Raw genomic sequence first — 18350 nt, forward strand, 5'->3', positions numbered from 1 at the left:
ACGACCCGTGTCTAGCGACGGAACCCACGCGGTGGCGTGGACGCGCTCCGTCGTGACCGCGGTCGCTGACCTCCCCTCCCCACTCCCCCCGTGTCGTTTCAGCAAAACTTGGAGATCCACAGGAGAGCCAAGCTGTCCACCAAGGAGCTGGAGGAGCTGGAGAGGAGGGAGAGGGAGGCAAGTGTCCCCTGCCACCACGTGACTGCGGGGACGCACGCGTGCCGCCTTGTCTCACACGCGCGTTAAGATGACGTGGCGCCTTACAGTGATGCGCACACGCGTGTTAAGATGATGTGCGCGTGTTACGGTGATGTGCACGTGTTACGGTGATGTACGCGTGTCACGGTAACGGTGTGAGTGTGGGTGCAAGTGGCGAGCGTGGTGAGTGTGGCGATGGTGGTGAGTGTGGCAATGGTGGTGAGTGTGGCGATGATGGTGGTGAATGTGGCTGCTGGTGAGCGTGGCGATGGTGGTGAGTGTGGCAATGATGGTGGTGAGTGTGGCGATGGCAGTGTGAGGGTGGTGATGCTGGTGAGTGTGGCGATGCTGGTGAGCGTGGTGATGCTGGTGTGAGCGTGGCAATGGTGGTGAGCGTGGTGATGCTGGTGAGTGTGGCGATGCTGGTGAGTGTGGTGATGGTGGTGAGTGTGGCGATGCTGGTGTGAGCGTGGTGATGGTGGTGTGAGTGCGGCGAGCGTATCGACGGCGGTGAGTGGCAAGAGCGGTGAGGTCTCCGGGGTTGCCGCGCTCACCCCACCCGCGTGCCGTTGCAGATCACCGTGGAGATGCTGAAGCAGCGGGGAGGGACCATGTCGAGGGAGATGGAGGACAAGGAGGCAAGTGTCCAACGTCGTCACCGTCGTCCTCCGCACGACCCCCCGCACGCAGTCGCCTCTCGCACAGCGCCGTTCACCCCGGGCTGCTGCCCGACCTCCTCTCTTCCGTAGAGGCCGAGCGTCGTTTCCCGGCCTGCGTGAACGGCGCCACTCGCTCACTGCGATGTTTACACGCTGCGCCAACCGCACCTCCGATTAGGCACGTTTGGCTCATGTGCGATGCGAAAGAAGTTCAACATGCGAGCGGACAAGCCAGGTGGCCGCGTCAGGAGTAGCGGTGTGGCGTATTGCCGCGATGTCTCTCTCCGTATTTGTGCATCGGGCCATTGCGACGTTCCACGTTGTACCACGATGTCCGTTCTTGATGACCACAGTCGCACCATTTGTGCATCATCAGATATCCGCATCTGCTGCCATGGTTTGTGCGGTGGGTACGGCTTAGGGTGGACCATGAGCAGCTTCGTGGAAGATAAAACCCAGGGACCTTCTGCTTTGGGTCTTTCTCAAGGTGTTTGTGAGTTCTATTGAACTCCATTCCGTTCTGCCCACGACGGCATATCAGTGACATTGATTCCCATTTTCTTATCTGAATGCTGAAACTGAAACTAATATTCGGATCGTCCCTATCTCAGTCTGATGCTTCAGATTAATATGGCAACGTTTAGAACACCGCACCAGGTACCCATTTGAATCGACCGAGGGCCGGCCCAGTTCCGGTTCAATATCATCGCCACTGGGGTTGGTGGCCGTGAGCGGCAATCGAACTCGGGTCACTGGGTTCGTAGCGCGGCGTGCTAACATCTACCACTACCGCTCCCCGCACCCATGAAGACAAAGATCTCCCGTGTAGCCTTAACAGACTTGGGGCAAGTGCTGTTAGCGGGTAGCGCCTGCGGAGGCCGACACGGCGCACGAGGACACGGTCACTCACTCGCGGGGGGGACGACGACGGCAAACACAAACGCCACACGGGAAGGTGCCTGGATCCAGATCCCGTCAGGCGTTGACACCGTCCCACCATGGCCACCCCCCCCCCCGTGTCGTCCGTGCGCACGTAAGTGAGCGTCCCCTCGCTGTGCGTGTTTGTGTGCGTGCGTGTCTGTGCGTGCGTGAGCGTGCGTGGGTGGGTGGGTGTGTGTGTGCGTGCGTGCATGTGTGCTTGCGTGCGTGCGTGGGTGTGTGCGTGTACGTGCGTGTCCGTGCGTGTGTTGGTGTGTGTGTGCGTCCGTGCGTGTGTGGGTGTGTGTGCGTCCGTGCGTGTGTGTGTGCGTGTGTGTGTGTGTGCGTTCGTGTGTGTGTGTGATTCGCCCGCAGTCCAAGTATAGGGACCGTGCGGCCGAGCGGAGGGTGAAATTCAAGGCCCCCACACCCCCGGAGCCCAAGAGGAAATACTTCCAGGCACCGACCATGTGAGCCCCTCCTGCCTCGTGTGTTTATTCTACAGCAAAAGCTTTCTTATCCGGCATTCGTGTGCAATGGAGGGCGCCGTTTAATCAAATATGCCGGTTATCTGAGAGTTATAAAACTATTTATGAACTACAAAAGATTTCATTATTTTGCCAATTAAGGTGCAGTGAGCTATACAGCGACCTGCCTATCACAAGTTAGAGCTCAGTCAAGTGGATCTTCACATGGACATTCATAGCAGCCACATACTATAAATGCGTGATGTTGATTCTAAATCGGGAGGGGAAAATAACCGGAGGACCTGGAGAAAAAGCCTCGCCACCACCACGGGGAGACAGAGGGAACGACACGCAAACTCCACATACACAGCAGCAGCAGGTGCCAGGGTCGGGATCGATCCCACGACTTGTAGACCAGGCGAGGGAGTTAACATCTCCTAGCCACCGTGGTGCCCCATGCAAGCGGACACCGGCATGTCGACGCAAGTGTTCGATGGGCCTCGGTGTGAATGATGAAGCAGCCACTGCCGTCACATTCCAGTCGCTTGGTGAACCCACCCAAGAATGGAAAACCCCGAGACGGACTTTGTGACCTCCTCAAATGATTGTTTATGTTCGCATTTATGATGACGCTCGTTTACGCCACGAGAGCCTCCACGAGTCTCAACTCTTTCCCAGGCGGGAGGAGGGAGTTAACATCTCGCTACCTCCGGCGAGCATCTTCGTCAATTTATTTTCTCTTCTCGGGCAGAGACTACGAGCAGCCGACGAAGCACGGTATCGGAAGCAGCAACATCGGCTCCAAGATGCTGCAGGCCATGGGCTGGCGGGAGGGCATGGGTCTGGGCCAGAAGAGACAGGGCCGCACGACCCCCGTGGAGGTGAGGCCCTCCCCCCCCCCCCCCCTCCCCCCCCGGTGCGTGGTGCCTCTGTATCGTTACATCGGACGCACGACGCTGATGGTGGCAAGCTCGGAAGGGGGGAAGGTGTGGGGCTAGAAATGGAATTGGGGCAGGCAGAGGTCTACTGACGGTGGGTAGGTGGTGGGCTAGTGGGTGGTGGGCTAGTGGGTGGTGGGTTAGTGGGTGGTAGGCTAGTGGGTGGTGGGTTAGTGGGTGGTGGGGTGGTGGACTAGTGGGTGGTGGGCTAGTGGGTGGTGGGTGGTCGGCTAGTGGGTGGTGAGTGGTGGGCTAGTGGGTGGTGGGCTAGTGGGTGGTGGGCTAGCGGGTCAGGGCTAGTGCGTGGTGGGTGGTGGGCTAGTGGGTGGTGGGTCAGGGCTTGTGAGTGGTGGCCGTGAGAGTGCACGTTCACGCGCACCCTGCCGGCACGGCGTTGTGCTGAAACGCGAGCGAGCGTTCCATTGGGGGCAAGCGTCGCTTCACGGGAATCCTGTTCCCCCCTCCCCCCCACCATTTGTTTTGTACGCGCCTGTTGTCGATTGCCACTCGTCTCGTGTTTATGAGGTTTTGTTTGGCCGAAGTCTCGGCTTGAAAAATGAGATGGCGAGTCCTGTCGGCCGACTATCGTTACCACGGGTCGCGTGTCCCGCCCCTCGCTGTGGCCGGTGTCACCAAAGTGCATCCGACTGTCACTCTTTTTTACAGAGTATTTGGCCGCTATAAATTTCCCGCACCTCTGATTAGCACGGGTTGGCTACGTATGGTGCGAAAGAAGTTCTACATATATATTTGGAGTCTTCGTCTCTCCCTGTGATCGCGTGGATTTTTTTCCGGGTCCTCCGTTTTTTTTCCTGTCCAAATTTCGAATCAACATCGCGCATTTAGAGCATTTGGCTGCTATAAATGTCCACGTGATGATGATGAGCCACTACGTTGAGCTCCAGTGGCTTCCTAATATCGGAAGAAAGAGCTTTCCAGATGGCTGCCGATGCGCATCTGAAAGCGCCGCGCAATTCGGTGACAACCGTCTTCGTCCGGTGAACAAAACGTGGCCAATTAGTTACCACTCGAGCACTAACCGGTTGTGTGTTGGAGGTTAAAACCCACGACGTTAACACACGTGAGCTAACGTGGACTGGCGGTTACGTCGACTGGCATTCATCGGGCGATTTGCCAGAATTTCCTGGGGTGTGTCTTCACCCGACGGGGGGGTGGCGAGCGCGCGCGCGCGCGCGCGCGCTGCCCCGCCAACGCGGCACCTCGGTCCGACTCCCAGCCACGGCTAAACATCGGTGGCTGGGGATATCCGACACAGTTCTCGTGCGCGTGGGGAGCGGTGGCGTTACGAACCCGGCGACCCGCGTTCAATTCACGCTCACGGCCACCACCTACCCCGGTTTCGTTTGTCTGATCCGGTCCTGGGCCTCCACTAGGTCGACTCGGCCTCAAATTAGTATTTGATGCGGTGTGTAAACATCACCACTGGGGAGATAAAGGCGGCTGGGCGTGGCGTTGGCCACCCACCCCCTCGTCCGCCACGCCGGCCTTCACAGGTGTTACTCCCCAACAGCTCCAACAGTCTGAGGGGGCCCACACGGGGGATCTTTTGTCTTTATATTCTTTGGTTCTTTCGGTAAAGTCATGTAGATAGAAAAATTATAATACAAATAAAGTGAATTAAAAAAAACCACGACGTTTCGATCGCAACACAAGCGGTCGTCATCAGAAAAAGGGGGGTCAGCCTCTAAAGGCAAACTGTTGATAGAGGTTGTAAATGGGCGTAGCCCAAGTGTCAGCAGCATGGGCGGGCAGCTGATGTTAATGTGAGTGATGGTTGTAGTGGGCAACGACGGCGCTGGTGGTGGGTTTCCACCAATTAAAGGGTTGCCAGGTCTAAAATGGAAACATTACAGCCAGTTATGACTTGAAATGGTTGATAACGTCCTTCCAGTGATTTCTGAGTTTGTACCCATCTTCACGGTTGAAATTGTGTCTACGTCTGCATATATGGATGGCTTCATGAGCTTATCTTTGTTGATAGCCAGTAGGCTTGCAACGTACCATCGTCTTAGAGAAATCAATTTCGTGTGAGCCAGCCGCATTCAAATAATGATCTGCCACGGCAGAAGTATTGGTCTTACCGTGTTTCAAATCTGCCTTATGCTCACGAACACGGTCCGAGACATGTCGCTTAGTTTCCCCAATGATAGAGCTTAGTTTGTAGACGCCGGGATATTGCATGTCAGGAATTTTGTCCTTCACAGATGGGATCAGATCACGAATTTTATCTACTGTGTTAAATCGGACCTGGATCTTGTGTTTGTTAAAGATTTTGGCAATATTTTTGGTTATCCTTGCTATGTAAGGTAAGGTGATGGTTTTGATTGGATCCTCAGATGGCTCCTTCCTCACGGTTGGGGTGATGGCTTTGCAGATCCGTAGTCAGAATATCCATTCGCCTTGAGAGCTTGGTGTACGTATTTGAGTTCACTGGTTAGGTGTTCATGGTCGGAGATGCATTGAGCTCTATGGTGTAGCGTTTTGATGAGGGCATTCTTCTGGGATGGATGGTGGTGGGAGTCAGGTTTTAGGTAGGTGTCAGTATGGGTGGCTTTCCCGTAGACAGAGTGGCTCATTGAGCCATCTGGTCTCTTTTTGATGAAGACATCCAAGAGTGGTAGCATGCCATCCTTTTTCTGCCTCCATGGTGAATTTGATGGCTGGGTGTATGGAATTGATGTGGTTGAGGAATTGTTTTTTATTATTATTTTCTTTTTATTATTTATATTTTTATTCACTTTAATTTTATTATATTTTTTCTATCCATGACTTTCCTGAAAGAACCAAAGAATATGAATTCCTGCAGTCACGAAAGTTTAAAGTCAAGATCTTTGTCTTTGTTGCGTGCTTCAAGCGGCGTCTTGACGGAGCGGTCGGTCGGAATCGGAGCTGACGCCCCCCCCCACCCCCTTCCTCCCCCGCTTGTCCGGTCAGGTGACCCAGCGGCCCCAGGGCTCGGGTCTGGGCGTCCGCGGCAGCAACTACGGCATGTCGTCCGAGTCGTACAAGGCCCACGTGCTCAAGACCACGGCCGCCCGCTTCAAGGAACTTGACTAGCGAGCCCCCCTCCCCCGCCGGCACCGTCGCTGGCGCAGAGACTTGGCGTGACCCGCCGTGACTTGGCGTGACCTTGCGGTCCGCGTGTGACCCCGCGACCCCACGTCCCCGCGCTTTGGAAGATGGCGAAGGGTCGGCCCCCCACATCCACCAGGGCTACCTGCTGGCTGTCCAGGAGGCCAGCCGAAGTCCCCCTGTCCCATCGTGAAGTTTACGCCGCTCGCTCGTCGTCGCGATGGTCCGATGGTGGCCGCGTTTGCCGTCCAGCTGCTGGAATCAAGAGCTCTGCAGCTGGGGCGGCCGCGTGCGTGTGTGGGCGGGGTTGTAGTGTACACGTGCTTGTGAGAGCGGGGCTGTTGTGTACACGCGCGAGTGTGTGTGTGCGTGATAACGCGTGCGCAGTTGTGTACACGCGCGTGTGCGTACGTGTGCGTGCGTGTGAGAGCGGGGCAGTTGTGTACACGCGCGTGTGTGTGTTGCGTGCGTGTGAGAGCGGGGCTGTTGTGTACACGCGCGTGTGTGTGTTGCGTGCGTGTGAGAGCGGGGCTGTTGTGTACACGCGCGTGTGTGTGTTGCGTGCGTGTGAGAGCGGGGCTGTTGTGTACACGCGCGTGTGTGTGCGTGCAGGTATTCCGCAGACCTTGATCGTATAATTAACCTTCGTAAAAGCCTGACACCATCGCTTCGGCACGGGTTGGCGATTAATTCGTCGGCGCGGTGCGGGAATTCGGGGGTCGTACCCGAGTACATTCTTTTTTAAAAAGCGAACCTGGTTGTCGAACGCAGTTTTATTATCGGTTCATGAAAAATAATTACAGATGCAATTGAAACAGTCCGATCTGGGTGCGATTTTGACAGACGTCCAACCAATTTTGCCGCGTGCAGCGAAACCGCTGGGACGGCGGTGCCATCGGTCCGAGTTGACAGCGGCGGAGGGGATAGAAGGATAGAAATGCCCCCCCGAAGACAACGGCGTCGTGACGCATGATGTGAAGGGATTTCGTGCACAAACACAAATCGGTGTTTAAATAGAATGAGTCCTCTTGAGCACTTAGTCGGGCCCGGGCAGAGATCATGTTCAGACTGATCGCAGCTCAACTACAATATGAAGTTACGGTAACGTTAAACAGAGATGTGGGTGGGGGGGCGTATTAGTAATGAGCTGAGCGTTGGTCATGTGGGATAGACCCCCCCCCGCCCACTTGCTCCTGCCGGGCTGTCAAGTGCAGATGGGCACCGATGCCTCATTGCTCATTCGAGCAGCAGCAGCAGCAAATCACTTCGACTTTTTAGTTCGCCTGAAAGATTTCATTTGGCAGGCAAAGCCCACTGCGACTTGGCCATCACAAATGACAGCTCAACCAGGAATGTGGCTTTTCATCGCGTGGACATTTATAGCAGCCCAACCATCGCCTTGCCATGCATCGCGACCCTCGCGGGAGGCGTGCGGCCTGGGTCACTCGTCTTGATTTCCATGTTGGGCAGTGTTTGTGAAGATCCATTGTCAGCCGTTGGTGTTTTCCCCCAGTGACCATGCTGATACAATTAAGCGATTACATTTTTCATTTCGTGTCTTATTAACAGGCGCGCTGCGTGTGTCGGCTGTTTAAAAAAAATCGACACGGATTATTTGTGATCACGTGGCTCTCGCGACGAAACTCTGGTGCGGGTCTCCGTTACGGATTCTGGAGTACGGTTGCGAGCGATGAAGCCTTCGGCAACGTAACGATGTGGATCCTCGTTCGACAAACCCGGCGCGGATTGAGGGACGGATTCTGGATTGCGGTAGCGAGCGATGCCCTCCCCAATGTGACGTGGATGATTGTTTTTGACGCAACCCGATATCAATAAATTTTACACGAAACAACATCCTGGCGGCAGAGTGGGAGCGCGGTGGTGGCACCACCACTGTGCCGAAGCAAGAAGGGCCTGGGTTCGGTTCCCGACCCGGGCGCCGTCCTCTTTGGAGTTGTGTTTGTTCTCTCTCCTCTTCTGTGTGGGGTTCTGCCGGCTTCTCCAGATGTTTCTCCCGTAGCCCAAGGAAAACACCCCCCACACAATCTCACTGATGTTGGCCATAAACATCCCCGATGCTGAAAAATTACCTGCAGATGTCTTAATTGGGAGCAAAGACAAAGACGCATCGCCCCCGTGCGCCTCTTTTTGTAGACTTGGTGCAAGTGCTGTTCGCGAGCACCTATGAAGGCCGGCATGGCACACGAGGGGGTGGGTGGCCAGCACCATGCCCGGCCCCCACCGCCTTTGTTTCCCCTGTGGCGATGTTTACACACCGCACCAGATAACCATTTGAGGCTGAGTCGACCGAGGGGAGGCCCAGAATCGGTTCGGTTATTCGTCACCGACGTTGGCCGTGAGCGGGAATCGAACTCGGGCCGCCGGGTTCGTATCGCAGCGCGTGGACCTGCGATGCTGACGGTCCCCTGTACCTCGTGAGCACGCACAGCAGCAGCAGCATCGCATCCTCCTGGTGCTGTGAACAGCTGGCAGGATCCTCCTGAGGAAGAGTTGAGACTCGGCGAGGCTCTCGTGGGGTAAACGAGCGTCATCATAAATGCGAACATAAACAATCATTTGAGGAGGTCACAAAGTCCGTCTCGGGGTTTTCCATTCTCGGGTGGATTCACCGAGCGACTGGAATGTGACGTCAGGGGCTGCTTCATTCTCACCGAGGCCCATCAAACACTTGCGTGGACATGCCAGTGTCCGCTTGCATGGGGCGCCACGGTGGCTAGGAGATGTTAACTCCCTCGCCTGGTCTCCAGGAGGTCGTGGGATCGATCCCGACCCTGACGCCTGCTGCTGCTGTGTATTTGGAGGTTGCGGTGTCTCTCCGCGTGACCGAGTGGATGTTCCTCAGGGTTCTCTGGGTTTTCCCTCCACATTTAGAATGAACGTTGCGCTTAGAGAATGCGGCTGCTCGACATTGCCACGTGATGATCCACTTCGTCTGACGATGATTCGCGATGGCCAGGTCGCTTCTGACAAAGAGCCGTATGGCCCAGTGGGCCTTACCTGGGTAAAATAGCGTGGATATCCACTCGCACAATCACGTCCACGTCCCCCCATGCCCCAAAGAGACCTCGCGCAGTGGCTTGGTGTCGTCTGCACTGCAGCGGGCGGGCGTTGGCAGCCCATGCGACTGTTCGGGAGAGAGCCGGCCTGGTGGATCCCAGCACGAGCATCGTCGCGGCCCCATGCCGCGTCACCTTCAACGACCACCAGAGTTTAACCCCCCGACGAAGCTTGGAGAGCTGAATGGTATTCAAAAGCTCTGGCTTGTCGATGGCATCATAGGCCTTGACCAGGCCAGTAAAGCAGAGACGTAGGGGATCCTGCTGGAATTGCCTCCACCACCACCGCTGCTGCAGCAGACGGACAGAGGCCGCGCCGTACGTGCAGCACCGCCCTGGCCGAATGGCTGCGGACATCTTCGATCGGTTTTAACCGCACTGGCCAAAAAGTGGTTCAGTTCAGATATCGGCTCAGCGGTTTTCCACAGCGCACCGCGCCAACCACTCGCGCCAGCGCCCTTCAACCCGCCCCGGGCAAAGCGGACGGACGTGGGAGGGAGGGTCACGGCGCCAGGGAGGTCAACCCCCGTATCACTGCACGATTTAGCGCCGGCACGCAGGGCCGGATTCAGGTTCTTTGTCGGCCCCAGGCACTTCTGTGTGGTTCGGGCCTTCAGTGATAACTTCCCAGCAGTAGCTGCTGCTGCTGCTGCCCCGTGTCACCGCGACTGCCGTCGCTGTCACTCCGCGTGTTTCTCACGCGGGACCTCGTCCAGCCGCCGGGCAGATGTCGCTACTGCGGATACGTCTCGTCATTTAGTCTGTGCCCTCGGGAGCGCGCTGTGTGCGCTCCCTAGGGTACTCATCCACACACTCACCCACACAGTCACTCACTCACCCACTCAGCCACGCGCCCGAAACGTCGCGATTTATTTTATTTTATACCCACGTGACTTTACCGAAAGAAGCAAAGTGTAAAGAGTCTCCACTTGTTCACCATCATTGTCAACACGTGCCTCGATCTTCCAGATGGCATCCAGAGCCCGGAGGCACATCTCTCGTGATATGTTTGCACAGTCCCAGAAGCGTGAATACTTGTTTGAAGCACCCTGAAGATATAAACGCCACCAATGTATTTCGGGAAGGCATTTTATTGATGGGTTATGACGCGAAATGCGAGTTGGACACAACGCGACCTGAGCGAAGGGAATGACGTCAGAGTGCGAGCAGGAACACGCGACTGCCACCCACAGGGTCGCGATCGCCACGCACGCAGAGGCATCGGGGATACTGCTGCATGCTTCTAGTGCAGAGGCATCGGGGATACTGCTGCATGCTTCTAGTGCAGAGGCATCGGGGATACTGCTGCATGCTTCTAGTGCAGAGGCATTGGGGATACTGCTGCATGCTTCTAGTGCAGAGGCATCGGGGATACTGCTGCATGCTTCTAGTGCAGAGGCATTGGGGTTACTGCTGCATGCTTCTAGTGCAGAGGCATCGGGGATACTGCTGCATGCTTCTAGTGCAGAGGCATCGGGGATACTGCTGCATGCTTCTAGTGCAGAGGCATTGGGGTTACTGCTGCATGCTTCTAGTGCAGAGGCATTGGGGATACTGCTGCATGCTTCTAGTGCAGATGCATTGGGGATACTGCTGCATGCTTCTAGTGCAGAGGCATCGGGGATACTGCTGCATGCTTCTAGTGCAGAGGCATCGGGGATACTGCTGCATGCTTCTAGTGCAGAGGCATCGGGGATACTGCTGCATGCTTCTAGTGCAGAGGCATCGGGGATACTGCTGCATGCTTCTAGTGCAGAGGCATTGGGGATACTGCTGCATGCTTCTAGTGCAGAGGCATCGGGGATACTGCTGCATGCTTCTAGTGCAGAGGCATTGGGGTTACTGCTGCATGCTTCTAGTGCAGAGGCATCGGGGATACTGCTGCATGCTTCTAGTGCAGAGGCATCGGGGATACTGCTGCATGCTTCTAGTGCAGAGGCATTGGGGTTACTGCTGCATGCTTCTAGTGCAGAGGCATTGGGGATACTGCTGCATGCTTCTAGTGCAGATGCATTGGGGATACTGCTGCATACTTCTAGTGCAGAGGCATCGGGGATACTGCTGCATGCTTCTAGTGCAGAGGCATCGGGGATACTGCTGCATGCTTCTCGTGCAGAGGCATTGGGGATACTGCTGCATGCTTCTAGTGCAGAGGCATTGGGGATACTGCTGCATGCTTCTAGTGCAGAGGCATTGGGGATACTGCTGCATGCTTCTAGTGCAGAGGCATTGGGGATACTGCTGCATGCTTCTAGTGCAGAGGCATTGGGGATACTGCTGCATGCTTCTAGTGCAGATGCATTGGGGATACTGCTGCATGCTTCTAGTGCAGAGGCATCGGGGATACTGCTGCATGCTTCTCGTGCAGAGGCATTGGGGTTACTGCTGCATGCTTCTAGTGCAGAGGCATCGGGGATACTGCTGCATGCTTCTCGTGCAGAGGCATTGGGGATACTGCTGCATGCTTCTAGTGCAGAGGCATCGGGGATACTGCTGCATGCTTCTAGTGCAGAGGCATTGGGGTTACTGCTGCATGCTTCTAGTGCAGAGGCATCGGGGATACTGCTGCATGCTTCTAGTGCAGAGGCATCGGGGATACTGCTGCATGCTTCTAGTGCAGAGGCATCGGGGATACTGCTGCATGCTTCTAGTGCAGAGGCATTGGGGTTACTGCTGCATGCTTCTAGTGCAGAGGCATCGGGGATACTGCTGCATGCTTCTCGTGCAGAGGCATTGGGGTTACTGCTGCATGCTTCTAGTGCAGAGGCATCGGGGATACTGCTGCATGCTTCTAGTGCAGAGGCATCGGGGATACTGCTGCATGCTTCTAGTGCAGAGGCATTGGGGTTACTGCTGCATGCTTCTAGTGCAGAGGCATCGGGGATACTGCTGCATGATTCTAGTGCAGAGGCATTGGGGTTACTGCTGCATGCTTCTAGTGCAGAGGCATCGGGGATACTGCTGCATGCTTCTAGTGCAGAGGCATCGGGGATACTGCTGCATGCTTCTAGTGCAGAGGCATTGGGGTTACTGCTGCATGCTTCTAGTGCAGAGGCATTGGGGATACTGCTGCATGCTTCTAGTGCAGAGGCATCGGGGATACTGCTGCATGCTTCTAGTGCAGAGGCATTGGGGTTACTGCTGCATGCTTCTAGTGCAGAGGCATCGGGGATACTGCTGCATGCTTCTAGTGCAGAGGCATTGGGGTTACTGCTGCATGCTTCTAGTGCAGAGGCATCGGGGATACTGCTGCATGCTTCTCGTGCAGAGGCATCGGGGATACTGCTGCATGCTTCTAGTGCAGAGGCATTGGGGATACTGCTGCATGCTTCTAGTGCAGAGGCATTGGGGATACTGCTGCATGCTTCTAGTGCAGAGGCATCGGGGATACTGCTGCATGCTTCTAGTGCAGAGGCATCGGGGATACTGCTGCATGCTTCTAGTGCAGAGGCATCGGGGATACTGCTGCATGCTTCTAGTGCAGAGGCATTGGGGATACTGCTGCATGCTTCTAGTGCAGAGGCATTGGGGATACTGCTGCATGCTTCTAGTGCCACTGGCTCTTCCCCTGCTACTGCAAGCCTTGCACCCCCCCCCCCCTTTGGGTTCTCAATCGCAGAAACGACAAACATGTATACTGTTTATAAACACATGGGGTTTGATGAAACAAAGTTGTAACTTAACTTAGTGCTGGATTATTCTAGTAGCTACTACTACATGTGTAGTAGCTACTACTACAGGTGTAGCTACTACACATGTCGTAGCGACTAGGACAGGGGTCTGCAACCTTTAAGACATAAAGAGCCACTTGGACCCGTTTCCGAAGGAAAAAACAAACTGGGAGCCGCAAAACCATTGCAACTATTAAAACAAATATAACACTGCATATATTGTTTCTTACCTTATTGCTATATACAGGATCGTGCAGTCAGCTGTCAATCTGAATAAAAAAAGGACTTTTTCACTTAACAATGTAAAATATATTTTTGCAAATTAATAGCTAAATTACCTGGTTAATGGGATTTTTGCTCCTGAACCTCAGTGCACAGTGTCTGCACATCAGGGCTGTAAGACGTCACCTTCATTTTCACACAGGCTTGCAAGCTGTCATCTGTGAGGCGTGATCGATGTTTGTTTTTAATATAGTTCATGTTGGAGAAGACCTGCTCACATACATATGTGGAGCCGAAGATCGACAGGACTCCAAATGCATACTTTTTCATGTTTATATGAGTGTTGGGGATGGCATTCCATGTTTCGAATACAAGTTTGTCCTGTTTGGGAAGGTTTTCAATATCACTCCATTTATGATTCTGAGCCAGAATGGCCTTCTGACGGGCAACATCCTCAAGAGTAGCGGTCAAGCATTTGAACTTGGACACCCATATATCTTTGTCGGCTATATCAGCCAGTTCCATCTCAAGATCAGGTTGACTTACACCTGCAAATGCAGTCATATTCAATAGGGATGGATCGATCGCCAGGGGAGTGACAGGGAAGGATAATGTCGTTTTTTCCTCTCTGAACTCACAGAATCGTTTCCCAAACGAACTTTGCATTGTGGTGATTGCAGACTTGAAATATTCCAAATTTATCGTATCATGACTTTGTTTGAACTCTCTCAAAGAGGGAAAGTGAGAAAGTGTACCTCTCTGTAAATCTTTGACAAACACTGTCAACTTGCGCTCGAATGCCAAAACCTCCTCCAGCATGTGCAGGGCTGTGCCTCCTTTCCCCTGAAGGGTTGTATTTAGCGTGTTTAGATGTGCTGTCATGTCTACCATAAAATGTAATTTTTCCAGCCACTCTGGCTGTTCCAGCTCAGCAAAGGTGAGCTCTTTGCTGCCCAGGAAGGTTTTTACTTCTTCCAAACATGTGACAAAGCAACGGCAACGTTATTGCCTGTCACCGGGCGGGCAGTGTGGAGCTGAGCGGCGACCTGTCAGCAGCGGCAACGCCAGAGCAGGTGTCACAGTGCGCCTCCTCCCCTCGCTAGCATCCGCCCCGGAGCCGCGGTCAAGGTTCAAAAGAGCCGCATGCGGCTCCGGAGCCGCAGGTTGCCGACCCCTGGACTAGGATAATCCAGCACTAAGTTAAGTTACAACTTTGTTTCATCAAACCCCATGTGTTTATAAACAGTATACATGTTTTTCGTTTCTGCGATTGAGTACCCCGCCCACCACTAATCCTCAGCCTTATAAACTCGCCATTAGTACTCGCCCTGACCAGCCCCTAGGACTAACCCTAAACCTTAACCAATCAACTCCTAGTTACCCGCCTTCCCCTATACCATCACCAACTCACCTACCACGAGAACCACCCTAAACCCTGCCCAACCGTCAATGACCCTCACCCTACAGTCAACCCTGCCCAACCGTCACTGACCCTGACCCTGACCCTACAGTCAAGCCTGACCCACCAGCAGTGACCATTGCTAGAACCGCCTGGCACGAGAGCTCACAATGATCCCGTCGGTGTGTTCGCTGCACCAAAGACAAAGGTCCCCCGTGCAGCATTAACGGACTGTAGGGGCAAGTACTGGTAACGAGTAGCACCTCTGAAGGCCGGCACGGCACACGAGCGGGTGGGTAGCCAACACTATGCCCAGCCGCCTTTGTCTCACCGCGCCAGGTACTCATTTGAGGCTGAGTCGACCTAGTGGAGGCCCAAGACCGGTTCAGATATTCGTCGTCACTGGTGTTGGCCGTGAGCTGGAATCGAACTCGGGTCGCTGGGTTCGTGGCTCAGTGTGTTGACCACTTGCGCCACCGCTCCCCACGTTCTCTGCACCCCCCACCCCCCCCACACAAAGCGCCCGTGCCTGGTGTTGAACGTTCCCAATCTTCATCATCAGCATCGTGGTGGTATTTGTGGTGGTGGTGGGTGGTGGTGGTGGTGGTGGTTGTGGTGGTGGTCCATCGTTGCTTGGTCTTGAGGTCACCCATTCCTCCTTCAACTCCTGCTCAACATCATCACGTGGTGGTGGTTGGTGGTGGTGTCTTGGCATTGTGGTCTCCTCCTCCTCCTCCACCTTCACCATCTTCACGCCGCCAGACACCGTCTCCCTCTCGATGTCTCCCCCTCCAACTCCTCCATCTCCACCATCGTCACACCGCCAGACACCGTCTCCCTCTCGATGTCTCCTCCATCTCCTCCTCAATCTCCACCATCGTCACGCCGCCAGACACCGTCTCCCTCTCAATGTCTCCCCCTCCAACTCCTCCATCTCCACCATCGTCACACCGCCAGACACCGTCTCCCTCTCGATGTCTCCTCCATCTCCTCCTCAATCTCCACCATCGTCACGCCGCCAGACACCGCTCGCTGCGAGTCTCCTGGTGGGAGCTACTCGTCAGCTTGGACATCAGCTCAGCCTGGCAGCACGGGTCGGCTTCCGACTCGAGCTGCTGCTGCTCCTGCTGCTGATGATGCTGCTGCTGATGATGATCATTATCGTGGTATTGATGATGATGATGCTGCTGCTGCAGCTCTTGCTCCTCCATGTCCTCCTCTTCCACGTCCTCTGCTGCTGCTGAACTCATCTTGTCTGCAAAGACCAGCACCAGCGCCAGTGCAGAGAGCACGGCGCCAATGAAATACATCTTCACGATGCGACCTCCAGACACCCTTCCGATTTCGGGGTTCGCGATGAGTGTCTGTGGGGGAGGGGGTCACAGAGGGGTGGATGGAGAGGGGGTTAGAGGGAATGATCGCAGCGGTTTCATTATTTGTAAATGTTTACGTGTGTACAGACAATCCTCGACTTATGAACACCCACACTTACGAACACCCACACTTACGAATAACCGACTTATGAACGCCCGCACTTACGAACCAGCTTCCATGCAATATGTTTTATATTAGTTGTGTTTTATATTAGTTGTGTTTTATATTAGTTGTGTTTTATATTAGTTGTGTTTTATATTAGTTGTGTTTTATATTAGTTGTGTTTTATATTAGTTGTGTTTTATTTTAGTAAACGTCGACTTAAAACGCGAACCTCGCACTTGCAAACTGAACCGCGAACTATTCACGCAGGGAGTGAGTGTTTGTGTGTGTGCGTGTGTGAGAGACGGTGTGTGTGTGTGAGACTGTGTGCGTGTGTGTGAGAGACGGTGTGTGTGTGCGTGTGTGAGAGACTGTGTGCGTGTGTGTGAAAGTGTGTGTGTAAGTGAGTATGTAGGGAGCGGTAGTGTCGTGGTTAGCGCGCTGCACTATGAACCCGGCGACCCGGATTCAGCCAACACCAGGGACGATTATCTGAACCGGTCCCGGGCCTCCCCTAGGTCGACTGAGCCTCAAACGAGTACCTGGTGCGGTGTGTAAACATCGCCACTGGGGAGACAAAGGCGGTCGGTTGTGGTGCTGGCCACCCACCCCTTCTCGTGCCGTTCTGGCCTTCATAGGTGCTCGCTAACAGCACTTGCCCCTACAGTCTGTTAAGGCTACAAGGGGATGTTTGTGTGTCTGTGTGTGTGTGTATGTGTGTCTGTGTCTATGTGTGTCTGTGTGTGTGTCTGTCTATGTGTGTGTGTGTATCTGTGTGTGTGTCTGTGCGTGTCTGTGTGTGTGTCTGTGTCTATGCGTGTGTGTGTCTGTGTGTGTCTGTGTCTATGTGTGTGTGTATGTGTGTCTGTGTCTATGTGTGTCTGTGTGTGTGTCTGTCTATGTGTGTGTGTGTCTATCTGTGTGTGTGTCTGTGTGTCTGTGTCTATGTGTGTCTGTGTGTGTCTGTGTCTATGTGTCTGTGTGTGTGTCTGTGTGTGTGTCTGTGTGTGTTTAATTGTGGTGACTCATTGCACCCCTTCCGACAAGCCAGCAACAGGACTCAATGAAAGTGAAAATGAAACAGATTTTGTATCTCTTCATGTCCATTTATTTTGTTTAATTTACGGTCATGTTTATTTTCACAGTGCTACAAAGTGAAATGCATCACATTTCTTCTCATCTACGAGTTGAATAAGTGGTCCCTTGTTGATGAAACGTAATATATTTGAGAGAAAAAAGAAGAATAGGTTTTACTCTTTCTGGCAATAAACCAGGAGGTGTCAAGATGTTCAAACACAAAACAGATTCGACCTTTTGCGAGTCGCTGTGTCATCCGCGCACAGTACCCGCGGTGAACATGCAAACAAATCGAAAGCCCTGACAATCACACCTGGCGTTGACTTTGAAACTGACTTGTCTACACCAGAGACGAGAGCCCTGTGGAGACTCGGCCTCTGGTGCAGACCGATCCGTCTCAAAGACGAGGCCCACGTGTAGTAGTCGTCATCATCATCATCAGCGCGTGTTTGCATCTTCAGTACGAACACTGTCTGTGGCTAACGCAGACTCTCTGTTAAAGCCTTTACGGGGGCTCTGTGTCGTTGTTTTCGTTGTGGGTGAGTGAGATAGTGAGGGAGTGCGAGTGAGAGAGTGCGAGTGTGTGCTTGAGTGTGTGTTTGTGAGTTAGTGTGTGCGATTCTGCGTGAGTGAGAGTGGGAGTGAGAGTGAGTGAGTAAGAGTGTGTGTGTAAATGAGTGTGAGTGAGTGTGTGTAAGTGAGTGTGTGTGAGTGAGTGTGAGTGAATGTGAGTGTGTAAGTGTGTGAGTGAGTGTGTGAGTGAGAGTGTGTGAGTGTGTAAGTGAGTAAGCGTGTAAGTTAGTGAGTGTGTGAGTGAGTGTGTGAGTGAGTGTGTGAGTGTGAAAGTGAGTGTGTGTAAGTGAGTGTGAGTGAGCGTAAGTGAGTGTGAGTGAGTGTGAGTGAGTGTAAGAGTGTGAGTGAGTGAGTGTAAGTGAGTGTCAATGTGAGTGTGTGTTAGTTCACCTGCGGTGGCTGCTCCATGCTTGCTGGAGACGGTGAAGACTCAGGCGGAGTCGTGGCGACTCTGTCACTCTTGTAGAGGCACGACTCCGCCTCCTGCTGCTCCCTCTCACCCCCAACACCACCACCACCAACCACCACCACCATCACCACTACCCCACACCACCACCCCCACCACCATCAACCACCACCCCG

General features: G+C 54.1%; 2 protein-coding genes across 6 annotated transcripts in view; one reads left to right on the forward strand and one right to left on the reverse strand.

The window, feature by feature from the left end:
- LOC144945659 (RNA-binding protein 10-like) overlaps positions 1-8124 on the forward strand; it is a 52707-nt gene extending 44583 nt beyond the window's left edge. For 4 of the 5 annotated variants that reach the window (XM_078874223.1, XM_078874225.1, XM_078874224.1 and 1 more), the window contains 5 exons: positions 103-177; positions 774-836; positions 2151-2245; positions 2994-3123; positions 6136-8124. In XM_078874223.1, the coding sequence (XP_078730349.1) occupies positions 103-177; positions 774-836; positions 2151-2245; positions 2994-3123; positions 6136-6258 (486 nt within the window). In that variant the 3' untranslated portion in view covers positions 6259-8124. Of the gene's footprint in view, positions 1-102; positions 178-773; positions 837-2150; positions 2246-2993; positions 3124-6135 lie in introns of those variants that run through there. The other variant, XR_013639703.1, reaches the window with a different exon arrangement.
- A 7262-nt stretch (positions 8125-15386) lies between these two features.
- LOC144945741 (uncharacterized) lies at positions 15387-18216 on the reverse strand. Its single transcript, XM_078874312.1, has 2 exons — positions 18159-18216; positions 15387-16006 (listed from the first exon to the last, which is right to left on the reverse strand). Exons 1-2 carry the CDS (start codon positions 18174-18176, stop codon positions 15653-15655), a joined length of 372 nt encoding a protein of 123 aa, XP_078730438.1. The 5' UTR covers positions 18177-18216; the 3' UTR covers positions 15387-15652.
- Between the last annotated feature and the right edge of the window lie 134 nt (positions 18217-18350).

The sequence above is a fragment of the Lampetra fluviatilis genome, chromosome 38 (genome assembly GCF_964198595.1).
Source record: "Lampetra fluviatilis chromosome 38, kcLamFluv1.1, whole genome shotgun sequence".
Taxonomy (NCBI): Eukaryota; Metazoa; Chordata; class Hyperoartia; order Petromyzontiformes; family Petromyzontidae; genus Lampetra; species Lampetra fluviatilis.